Raw genomic sequence first — 12,436 nt, 5'->3', positions numbered from 1 at the left:
AGAGCCTGACGCGGGGCTCGAACTCCCGGACTGCGAGATCGTGACCTGGCTGAAGTCGGACGCTTAACCGACTGCGCCACCCAGGCGCCCCAATTCCTGGTTATTTCTTTTACCCTCCAACACACTAGCACATGAAGACATCAGTGTTGCTATTATTATCCTGTTTACTGCTCAGAAAATTGAATTAAAAGTGCTAAAATATTTTGCCTAAGTTCATGTCTGAAAATAGATATTTGTAACTCCAAAACGTACGGTTTTTCTTTATTTTTCTTTCCTTTTTTAAGTGTTAAGGCGTCTAATCCTTTCCCTAAAATGGTCACTAGCCTTAATTTGGGGATTGTCATTCAGAGTATCCTGAATTCTCAAATACTTTGGGGAGGGACATAGATTGAGAGGACTTTGGATAACATTTGGATGGTCATTCCTGATGATCCGGAAATTCCATTCTAGTTTTATTCCCCAGAGAAGCTGCTGTACCTGGGTACCAGAAGATGCGTGAGAATGTTCACGGCAGAGAATTGTTTGTGATAAATAGAAAAACTGCAAACAGGGGCGCCTGGGTGGCTCGGGCGGCTTAGCATCCAACTCTTGATTTCGGCTTAGGTCATGATCTCGCAGTTTGTGAGTTTGAGCCCCACATTGGGCTCCTTGCTGACAGCGTGGAACCTGCTTGGGATTTCTCTCTTCCTCTCCCTCTCCCTCTCCCTCTCTCTCTCTCAAAATAAAACTTTAAAAAATGTTAAAAAAAAAAAACTGCAGACAGCTCTAATGTTTATCAACAGTGGAATGGTACCACATTGTGGTACGTCTGCACAATAGGAGAGATACTGTGCAGCAATTGACATGAATTAACTAGAGGTATATGCCTCGACCCACGTGAATCTCAGGAGTGCAGGAAGTCTAGGGAGTTTCACTCTAAAACTGCTGCCCGTCTTCTAGCCCAAGGACCTTATGATTCACCGGACGCCAACTATATTCCTAACATGGGCAGTGATGTGGCACGGAAATATTTCTAGGGTGTAAACCTGAAGGCTGATCGAAGGGTTGTCTGCAGATGTTTAAAGCTGCTGGGTGACTCTTCACGCCAATGAAATACCTAAAATCCTTGCCCTCAGGCGGCATCTGGTGGGATGAAGTAACAAATGGAGCGGGACCCTTGACTGGCCTCTGGTGGAACTAGGAGACGGGACGATGGAAATAGACAGTGCCTAGTGGATAAGCCCAGCACAGCGTCTATTACTAAATGCTAACTGAACAAATGAATACATTTAAGAATTGTGTTGAGCACACTACCAGCTTCCTCAGGGCTATCAGTTCCCTTTCCATCCACCCATTTATTCTTTCCTCCAACATGTGTTGAACACCTACTAGGCACCTAGCAATATGAGGGTGTATGACAATGAATGCACTATGGTTCCTGCCCTCAAGTGGCTCACATCTATGGGAAGAGCCAAAGAAGTACCAAGTGTGTCTTTATTATTGGTTATAAGTGTGTGTGTGTGTGTGTGTGTGTGTGTGTGTGCGCGCGCATATGCAGAAAGGAGCGCAAATAGCACAGAATGACTGGCTAAGTCTTCCCAGAGGGAATAAAGTTTGAGGTGGATCTTAAATGGTGGGGGCGGTGGACTGACAGGAAGGCACAGGTGGGGCCTTACCACCTGCTGTGAGTGGTTTTGGGACTTTATTCTGTTGACATTGGGGAGTCTTTAGGCACTGGATTTTGGAGGTTTCCCAGGGACTAAACAATACACAAGCTAAGAAAACAAACACTCATGGAGGCACCTGGGTGGCTGAGTCGGTTGAGCATCCTACTCTTGATTTTCCCATCAGGTCCTGATCTCATGGTCATGGGATCGAGCCCTGAGTCGGGCTCCATGCTGAGCAGGGAGGCTGCTTGAGATTCTCTCTCCCTGTGCCCCTCTCCCCAGCTCGCTCACTCTCTCTCTGTAATAAATAAAATGAAAAAAAGAAAAACACTCATGAAGGAGATTGGCTATTCTAATGAAGAGTATGTGTTTTCAACAACTTCTATATAATTACACAAGTCCATTGATTAAACAGAATGTATTGCTACTTAGGTAATGCTCTGTAAATTAGAAGAGTAACTTGATAAACTAAACAAAATGATAAAAGGGTAACAGCCCAGATGCCTGTTCTATTTCTGTCACACTTTTGTTAACTCAATGTTAATTAAAGCTATAAATGGCTTAAAGATCCGTAATTCCGCACTTCAAGTCCAAATACACTTCAAGATTTCTGTCCCAGTCTTACCCGAAGGACCATGCAAGTCTGTTCCGCCTTCCTTTGAAATGCCAACCTATCTCATCTGTTCCTTTGAAGAACTCTGGGAAGGCAGTATGGTAGAGCAACAAGGTCATGGTTTTTTGGAATCAGATAAATCTATAATTAAATTCCATTCATAGTACTTCCCGAATCAAAGGTAGGGAGTTTACTTAAGAGTATTGTTTTTCAAGTTTTCATCTGTATGACTATGATGCCATTATTTCAGAAATGTGAATGCCATTCAGGAATTCAGTTTTATGTCCTTTCTATATTGGTTAATTTTTTCCTCTGAGGAACGAAAGACTATAAGGTTTTTCTGATCTAGATAGGAGACAATAAAATTTTTGAAGACTACATAAGGAATTAGTCACTATCAAGAGCAGTTATCTTTTCTAGAGAGTTCTGGAGTTGTATCCTGCAATAGCGTGGGTTGCTTCTTGGAATCAGCGTCTGATTTTATGGTTGGTGTTTGTTCTTCCCAGTTGACCTGTTGGGCTTGTTAAATTGGCGTTCGAACTCCCAGAACATTAAACACAACTTGAAGAAGTTAATGGAGGTGGATGGCAGTGAGATTGTTAAGGTATGTTCATGCTTAGAAACACAGTCACTGTATCCCTAGTTCAACATTTCACATTAAATCAGTGATTAGAAGTACACGACTTGTGGGGCACCTGGGGGCCTCTTGATTTTGGCTTAGGTCATGATTCTAGGGTTGTGGGATCAAGTTCTACATCGGGCTCTGAGCTGACAGCTCGAAGCCTGCTTGGGACTCTCTCTCTCTCTCTTTCTCTCCCTCCCTGTGCTCTTCTCCCTCACATGTATGCAGGCACTCTCTCTAGAAAAAAAAAAAAAAATATATATATATATATATATAAATATAATAATATAATATTAACATTGTTATTAATAATGTGTTGGTAATATATAATAATACTGTTATATATAATAATATAGTATTTTATGTACTGATATATATATATTTATACATATCATATGTATATGTAAACTAGTTATCTACATCAGGAAGTAGAAGTGCCAATTTTTAAGAAATGCTATTTTTAAACCTTTCCTATTGAAACCCAATTTTCCCTGAATTTCTGCAGTATAGAACTGAACGTAAAGTATGACATAGCCTTTTTTTTTTTATCTTCAGTTTTTGCAAGATACGCTAGATGCACTTTTTAACATAATGATGGAAATGTCGGACAACGAAACCTACGACTTCCTTGTGTTTGATGCACTGGTAAGCAGTTTTATTCTTACAACTGGGTGGTTTCCAGTATCTCACTATTATAAATGACTGCAACGAATATTCTCCTGCATATATACTTGTATACATCTCTCTGATTGTTTCTTTAGCCTAAATTCCTAGAATTTAAATTAGAAACAGCTTACTTTAAAATTGCCAGGGCGCCTGGGTGGCTCAGTCGGTTGAGCGTCTGACTTCGGCTCAGGTCATGATCTCGCAGTTCGTGAGTTCGAGCCCCGCGTCGGGCTCTGTGCTGACAGCTCAGAGCCTGGAGCCTGCTTCAGATTCTGTGTCTCCCTCTCTCTGCCCCTTCCCCGCTCATGCTCTGTCTGTCTCTGTCTCTCAAAAATGAAGAAAGTTAAAAAAAAATTTTTTTTAATTGCCTAATTATAGGGGTGCCAGGATGGCTCGGTTGGTTGACTGTCTGATCCAGCTCAGGTCATGTTCTCACAGTTCATGAGTTTGTACCCCGTATTGGGCTCTCTGCTGTCAGTGTGGACCCTGCTTTAGATCCTCTATCCCCTCTCTCTCTTCCCCTCCCCTGCTCGATCTCTCTCTCAAAAATAAAGGCATCTTTGGGGCGCCTGGGTGGCTCAGTGAGTTAAGCCCTGATTTTTGACTCAGGTCATAGTCTTGTGGTTCATGGGTTCGAGCCCTGCATCGGGCTCTGTGCTGACAGCTCAGAACCTGGAGCCTGCTTCGGATTCTGTGTCTCCCTCTCTCTACCCCTCCCTTCCTCCGTCTCTCTTTCTCTCTCTCTCTCAAAAAATGAATAAACATTAAAAAAAATTTTTTTTTAATTGCCTACTTATAAGCCAGGAGATACCAGGATTATCGTGGCCATGTTGTGTGTACTTGTGTGTTCGTACAAGGGAGACTGAATTCTTACATCAGAAATGAATATCAGTCTCATTATGCACAACACACAGCACAGCAGACAAGTAAGTAGGCCACACCAAGTACTTAAACATACAGCGCATTCCAAACCCTGAGATCTAGACAATGAGAGTTGATGTTAAAATCTTGGAAGGGTGCAAATCGTCCTGGAGTGGAGGAAGCAGACACATCCAAACCAAGCATTGTCTTCTCATTGTTGAGGTGAAAATTCTATGTAGATTTACCTGGATGTTGCAGCAAAGGAATAATAGGTATTGCACCAGCTTGGAGAAATTGATATATTCAAGAAATGATCAGGGTGTTAAAGATGTAAGATCTTACAGAGAATAAAAGCTACAGCGAAGTTCACACCTGGCCAGATTTATGGGAAAGAATGGTTGTGGGTTCTAGGGGACGAGGTCTAAGGTTCTCCTGGGACAGAGCAGCTGGCAGCGGTTATATGCAGGCATCCCCCGTGTTTTGCATTCTTCTGTGTTCGGTAGGTGCAATGTGGTTATTTGTAGATTACATGCCTGATAGCGATAACGGTGACAGAAGAAGGGGAAATTGAGAGGCACCTCTGATGAAGTTCAGTTATTGAGGGCACTCGTGCTGCACTCAGGACAACTAGGTCATGGAATATTTCAGTAGCTGTACCCTTGGGTTAGAGTTTATTTTTCCCACAGGATTCCCCTTTCTGCATCTTCTGACTCTCCCATTTTTTTCCCCCCGACTCCTGTTGCTTGTGCACTGGCCTTTCTTTAAGACAGTGAGCTCTCTGAGGCCAGGGACGCTGGCTCTTATTTGGTTCCTCAGAGCATTTAGCTCAGTGCCTGACACGTGATCGTTTCTCTATTGACGTTAAATCAAAAGAAACTCCAAGACTTCACTTCAGCTTTGGAAGAGTAGAGTGGGAACGCTACAAAAATGGTCAAGAAAGAAAAGAAGGCGCCAGGATGTTAACAACCAGGTTATTGACAGAATGCCTGGGGCCGTACAGCGCTGCTATTTATATTTTTTGCCTTCGGCAGGTATTTATTATTTCACTAATTGGAGACATCAAGTTCCAGCATTTTAATCCTGTCCTTGAAACCTACATTTACAAGCACTTCAGTGCCACTTTGGCATACGTGTAAGTATTCAGGGGAAATACCTGACTGATATTCAGTTGGAACCACCTGGATTATTGGGTTTGCACTCTTAGGGCTGGGTTGTTAAGAAATGAGAGGGATATAAGCTAAGTAAATGTGCCCCTAAGTGCAGAACCTTGTTCTAAACTTGCAGGTGGAAAGAGGAAACCATCTAAGTATTCCAACCCTGGTAAAGGTATTAAATTCAGTCCCTGCCTTCTGGCAAGTTCCAGAAGAGATAAGGCTATGTTTCTTGAAGAATCCAGAACATACGTAGATGAGGAGTTGAAGCCACTGGGAACACAGTCAAGAACAGAGATCATACTCAGGATCTTAGGAGAGTTGGGTGGCATTGGGTTTAGCATGAAACCCCAAGGGGATCAAACAGTGGATTAAGCAAGACTAAGTCTGGGAGAACTGAGGATGATGCCCTCACCCCTACATCACAAGTGCTTTGTAGATTTCATTACTTACAGGATATGAGAAGATACCATTTTTCTTTTATACAAAGGAAAATAGTGTCTGCCTTTCCCATAATGCAGCCTCCTTTCTGTCTTTGGTTTATGGCCTCTTGACTAAGGAAAGCAACTGCCATTCAGCTGACCATGGCATTGTATGTGGCCTTCACCCCCACCCCCTCACATTCCAGTTATCGTGCCAGGAGATGTGATAAAGAGTGACAGGCATGTCACTAAGATCGTCAGAGATCTCTTTGACAGTGGCTTCTGCCAGGTCATGCCAACTACTGTTGCCGATCTATCGGTCTGACTGCTGACCTGATTTGCCAGATCGGATCATAGATCCCTTACGTCCTTTCTGAGCTAAACAAGAAGGTTCTTGGTTTTATTGGCACGGAGGTCCAGAAATGTTATAAAACATAAATGACAGAAAAGAGGTGTTATGTGGCAGATTCACCAACCAACACAACGGACATCGTGCCCACTGGATGGGGAAAAGCCGCAGATGGGCTCGTGATCGGTTTCTTTCCATCCGGTAGCCTCCCTTTCCAAGCAGGTAGTACCTGCAAGGGAGGAAATCCTACCTCTGGATCTTCATTACACAGAGCCAAATGCAGCACTCCTGGATGTAGAAATCTGGGTTTGATTTACAAGGCTTCATCAGCTCTACATGTGTGCTGTGGATTTTTCCTAGTACTACAAAAACCCAGAGATTTACAGAGGGGACAAAATACCTGTGTCCTCAAACGTGGGAGTTAGAAAAAGATGGAAGAAAATGCCTCGCCTCGGACAAAGAGCAGTCTGACGTCTGAGCATGGTTCTGTCTGTTGGGATGCTCAGAAACCATGGGTATTCTCGGCAAACTGAGCCCGAGTCCGATTGAACTTCTCCCGCAGTCACTGGAGTGTTGCTCTGGCCCCATTTTGGGGATCCCAAAGAGTTGAGGCACACTGGAGAGAATCAGACTTCTTGCAGGGTGACTACGTTAGGCAGATAGTCCTCTCCTTACAGGAATGACTGAAGATGTCTGTAGGGCACCCTGGAGATTAAAATACCTTCACGATTTCAAATGCCTTCACTTTCATTTCTTGATCCTGTTGAAAAATCCTACAAAGCGAAAGAAACCATCCCCTATTTCTATGCATAAGGGAAGCTCCAAACCCAGCAGCAGTGAGGAAACAAAGCTGCAGATGAATTTTATTTCCCTGCTCAGGGCCTTTTCTAGAAGAGATAATAGTAGCTGTGACCTCTGCTTCCTCAGTATGCCAGGTTCCCTTCCTAGATAGCATCCCCCAAACCTGAGTACCACTTGGCCCCATTGACATTTTTTTCTTTCTCACCTTTTTAAGGAAACTCTCCAAGGTACTGAACTTCTATGTGGCTAATGCAGAGGACTCCAGCAAGACAGAATTGCTTTTTGCCGCTCTGAAAGCCCTAAAGTACTTGTTTAGGTTCATCATCCAATCGAGAGTACTCTACTTGAGGTAATGGTAGCTGTAATAAGATGTCTATGCTGTCTATTGTCTCTTCATGGACTTGTCCTTAATTCTCACGCTCATGTTCAGCTCTGCGAGTCATGGTTGGCTCGTGGAATTGCCAAATTTCAGAACTTCAAGGCTGAAGATGGAGGTAGACCCTGAAACCCCTAGAGAAGGCCTGCGCCAAGTCCTTCCGAGTCAGAATTTCTAGGGCAGTAATGACAACAGGACTTGGGGATGCGGGTGACTACAGTGTGCAGCTTGGTGAAAACCTTGGTTGGCGATGACAGCTCTAGGAAACAAGGTTCCTGTGGCAAGACTACCTTTAGCACAGTAAAAGACTTCGAGATGATACCGGGTGTACAAATCTAGGATCATGAGCTCTTGTTGGTGGTGGATGGTGAACGATGGCAGTTGTCTGGGGGAGATGTTTCCTCAGGTGTGTGTTTCTTTACTGACGTCATGCTTAGCTAGGTGATGAAACTAAGCCACAGAGATAGGATAATTCACACCTTGAGTCTCTAGAATAACAGCTCCGTCAAAAATAGCCAAGACGAAGAATGAGAAAATAACTTCTCAGGGAATGCCCACAGCCCCGTGCCATTTCTGCCTTTCAGTAATTGCAGGATTTCCAAACTGTTAAAATATATTGTTAAGACAGGTTTGGAAACTGGACAGGTAGCATGCTAAAATGTTATTTGGAATAACACTGTAGGTAAGAGGGTTTCAAGTCTAGATTTGAGCATTTTTGTTGTTTTTAACATGGTATGTTTAAAAAATCATAAAACTGGGGCGCCTGGGTGGCGCAGTCGGTTAAGCGTCCGACTTCAGCCAGGTCACGATCTCGCGGTCCGTGAGTTCGAGCCCCGCGTCGGGCTCTGTGCTGGCAGCTCAGAGCCTGGAGCCTGCTTCCGATTCTGTGTCTCCCTCTCTCTGACCCTCCCCCGTTCATGCTCTATCTCTCTCTGTCCCAAAAATAAATAAACGTTGAAAAAAAAATTAAAAAAAAAATCATAAAACTAAAAAAGGCAAACAATTACCATTTAAAAAGCTTGTGACATACTGTATCGATCAAAACGTTTAATTAGCTTTACTAATGAAAGGCTCTTATCAGTCAACAAAAGAATGATCAACACCCTTGAATAATAGAAAACAAAAACAGATAATTTACAAGAGGCAAATTCGAATGGTAAATTAAATTTCTTAAAAAATAGTCACAATATCAAAACGCTATCTATACACGCACACTATTCTTATCTATACAATTGATAAAGATTAAAAATCTTTATCCTTTGATGAAGTTGGACAAAAATCGGTCCTGCATTTTAATGCTGATAGGAATGTAAATTTATTAAGGGCGGAAATGTGGCACCATGAATGAAAAGCAAAAACAAAACAAAAACCACAAAAAGCAAAAGAAAATACCACGTTGGTTACTAATAGCCCATCTAAAAATTTATCTGATGGAAAGAAATCCATCAGGTAGTGAACAAAGATGAATGATAAAATATGTATATTCAGCCCCTTAAAAAAATGTTAATGAGGAAAGATAACGGTGTTCTTAAATAATAAAACTAAGGCATAAGACATAAGTGCAATATGATCCCATTTCAAAAATATAATAGGTTTGCAAATTAAAATTTTAGTAGGAATAAAATTGTAGGTAAGAGGGTTTTAAGCAGGCTGTTTTTATTCTCTGTGCCTTTTTAAAGTTTCTACAGTGGTTTTGTACATTTTTATACTTTTTAAAAACGTTTAATGACTTAAAAGTTCAGCTGGGTGAGAGACAGTTCCTCCTTCCCTAGCAGAAGAGAGCAGGGTTTACCCAAACCCAGGATTGTACACAATCTCTTTAGTCTCTCTCTCTCTCATCAGGCAAGCTTCCTTTATAGCTAGTTCCTTGTATTTTGCAATTATGTTAAATTTCCACAAATTCAGTTAGGGCCTGGAGTGTCCCACTGAGGGAGCATTCCCTTATCGGAAAGTTTGTACGGTGAACTCTGATGTCCAGCAACGAAAATCATCATAAAACCATAGAAAGAAAACCGTAATTTATGAAATTGAGAAATTTTTTCCACTGATGATTCACCAGGGCGCCACCCCTGACTGACAGTGTTGCAGCACATCTAAACCATCCTTTTCAACATCATGTAGGAAGAGAACAGTGGAAAAGCCAAGATTAGTGTGGTCAAGTAACCCATGGAATTAACTAAGGGAGTTGCTGTGTTGAACTTAGTCCCTGAGCACCTGTTTATAGTTGTTGCCCTCCACCCCCCTGATCTTTTCTCATTAAGGAAGAACTTGATCTGAGAAAGAGAGCCTAGAAATCTACATCCTCTGGCTGCTTAGATCTGATAGACACATCAGTTTACTGGCCCTGTCCAGGAGCTGCAAAAGAAATGTCACCACACCCCCACCTCCCACGCTGTTTGCCCTCATCAGAGCTTACGTTCCTCTTCTGAGGTCACTTCCGGGCTGAAGTTTACCTCCACTGGGGAGACACCTGGGGAGAATTAAAACTGTAAATTGCCCCACCGTAGGGCACTGAGAACTCCATCTTCATCCCTCGGTCTTGTATTCGCCCCCCCTTTTTTTAAGTGCTGGCACATAGGGTGCCAAGTGTTGCTCTGAGTGTTGGAGATCTAGCAGAGGTTGAAACAAGGCTCCCGCTCTGACAGTGCTTGTGGGTTGTGCGGAAGCCAGGGAGGCAGAGCGAAGAAAGGCAGCGTGAGATAAATTCTAAATTCGGATAGGTAAGGGCTGACAGGGGAGGGGTTGGTGAGATGATACCCGGGGAGGGAGGGAGGGAGGGAGGGAGATCTCGCCAGGGGTTGGTGTTTGGGTTGAGACTGAACCGGGAGAGGCGGCCTGGGCAGGAAGAGGCGTGCGGGAGTGGGAACTGCTAAGGCCAGGGTCCTGTGGGGCCTGTGTGAGGAGTCAGGAGAGGCCAGTGTTGCTGGAGCAAGGGGAAGTAAAATGGGAATGAAAATGGGGAGTGGCAGGCTAAGGACAAACGAGGAAGGGCCAGGTAAGCCGTGGTCAGGAGCTTGGATTGCCTCCCAAGTGGAATGGGAAACCGTCGAAGGGTTTCAGTCGGAGAAGCAGTAAAATCTGGCTTACGTTTCCAGGGATCCTCTCATCTCCTAGGTGGAAAGTGGATTATCAAGGGGGAAGACGCATGCACCGCCAGCGTTGCTGAGGCAACAGATCTTTTTGAACATGTCTTTTTAAAGACGGAAACCTGACTGCTCTTCTCTTTCCCTTGTTAAGATTTTATGGCCAAAGCGAAGATGGAGACGAATTCAATAATTCAATCCGCCAGTTGTTTTTCGCGTTCAATACGCTAATGGACAGGCCTCTGGAGGAAGCTGTCAAGATCAAGGTCAGTGTGGTGTAGACGGGTGCCCCTTTCAGTGCTGTTGCTGAGGATGCTGGGTGACAACACAGACTGGGCCGTGGTGGGAGAGAAACAAAGTGAATCATAATTCGTGGAAGGCTAGTGAATTTTAGTATGACTAAAGAAAGCTGTTAAGGGAAAAGCCTGTGTGTTAACTTTTATGCACATTTGTGTTCTCAAATATATTCTCAAATGGCAGTTTGCCAAAGACAGACCATCCTTTGAGGGGCTCCTGGGTGGCTCAGTCGGTGAAGCGTCCGATTCTCAGTTTCGGCTCAGGTCATGATCTCATGGTTTCGTGGGTTCGAGCCCCGCGTCGGGCTCTGCACTGACAGTGCAGAGCCTGCTTGGGATTCTCTCTCTCTCTCCCTGTCTCTCTCTCTCCTCCCCACCTCCCCCGCTCACACTGTCTCTGTCTCTGTCTCTCTCAAAATACATAAATTAACAAAACTTAAAAAAAAAAAAGACTATCCTTTTAGACATCCTGTGAATGGCTTTTGTGTCCCCTGTGAATTCAGCCCATGGATCCTGATGTTACAGGCAACAGGTTTTTATTCTAAGTTCCCCCATTCTTCCCAGAAGCCAAAAGTCACCATCATATTCATCGTTATCAATTGTTTAATGTAAAATAGGCAATCTCTGAGGATTCAGATCTGAGCTTTATTATTTCTTCTTTGTTGTTTATGGCCACTTTGTGAGGGAGACGTCAAGATTTTAACTACCTCCTTAGATAGAAAAATGAGTTCCAAATAGTGCCTGTTGGTAATGAAGAAGAAAAAAAAAAAAAAAAAAAAAAGCCATGCCACCTGACTTTTAAGGAAAAAGATTTTAGGAGATCACATCTAGCAACACTGAGCTCTCTTCTCCAGTGCAAGATCATCCGTTTCCAGTTCCCTATGTTGAGCCAAGCCTTTTCTTCCTGGGGTTAACTAGTACATCCTGTATTCATCCTGCTTGGCAACTGAATTTGCCTTTTGGTACCTTTTTCTTACAGGGAGCAGCTCTGAAGTACCTTCCCAGCATAATTAATGACGTCAAACTTGTGTTCGATCCTGTTGAGCTCAGGTAAATAGCAAAACACATTTGTTTGTGGACTTTACCAGAGAAGCAGCTCCCCGCTTGGCTGGGGCCTGGGCTGCTTACGCGTTGTCGTATTCCTCTGACCCCTTTTGGCGCTCCGTTGCTGTGGAAGATCTAAAAGGAGACACAAAGCCTGCCCCTGAGAGAGATTTGCCCTTTCTCTGGGGGAATCAAGACGCGCAGACATGAAATTAACTACAGAAGAAAGCACATAATGATACGCTTCCAGCCCCATACCTAAGTATCCCGGCTAAGTCAGATGGTGAGCGACACCGGAGCGAAGTCAGCCAGCAAAGGATTGTGCAGAAGGAGTGTTAAGGCACGTCCGCAAAGCCAGGATAGATGTGACCGCCCTCTGACAGTTTACACGGAGGCAGCCCCGAGGCTGAGCGCTGTAGCACTCACGGAATACAGTCTTGCCTTTACTTCCAAGGGACAGACTCTCAGGGTGTCTGGGAGAGATTTCCAGGCCAGACTCTCCATGC

At 43.8% G+C, this 12,436-nt stretch overlaps 1 protein-coding gene across 3 annotated transcripts in view; it reads left to right on the top strand.

Moving 5' to 3' along the window:
- DOCK5 (dedicator of cytokinesis 5) overlaps positions 1–12,436 on the top strand; it is a 227,698-nt gene that overhangs the window by 140,338 nt on the left and 74,924 nt on the right. For all 3 annotated transcript variants that reach the window (XM_045456779.1, XM_045456777.1, XM_045456778.1), the window contains 6 exons: positions 2,766–2,863; positions 3,437–3,526; positions 5,440–5,540; positions 7,346–7,480; positions 10,745–10,856; positions 11,866–11,936. In XM_045456779.1, the coding sequence (XP_045312735.1) occupies positions 2,766–2,863; positions 3,437–3,526; positions 5,440–5,540; positions 7,346–7,480; positions 10,745–10,856; positions 11,866–11,936 (607 nt within the window). The remainder of the gene's footprint in view (positions 1–2,765; positions 2,864–3,436; positions 3,527–5,439; positions 5,541–7,345; positions 7,481–10,744; positions 10,857–11,865; positions 11,937–12,436) is intronic.

This window comes from Leopardus geoffroyi, chromosome B1 (genome assembly GCF_018350155.1).
Source record: "Leopardus geoffroyi isolate Oge1 chromosome B1, O.geoffroyi_Oge1_pat1.0, whole genome shotgun sequence".
In the NCBI taxonomy this organism is placed as follows: Eukaryota; Metazoa; Chordata; class Mammalia; order Carnivora; family Felidae; genus Leopardus; species Leopardus geoffroyi.
This window is presented reverse-complemented; position numbering and strand designations above follow the sequence as displayed.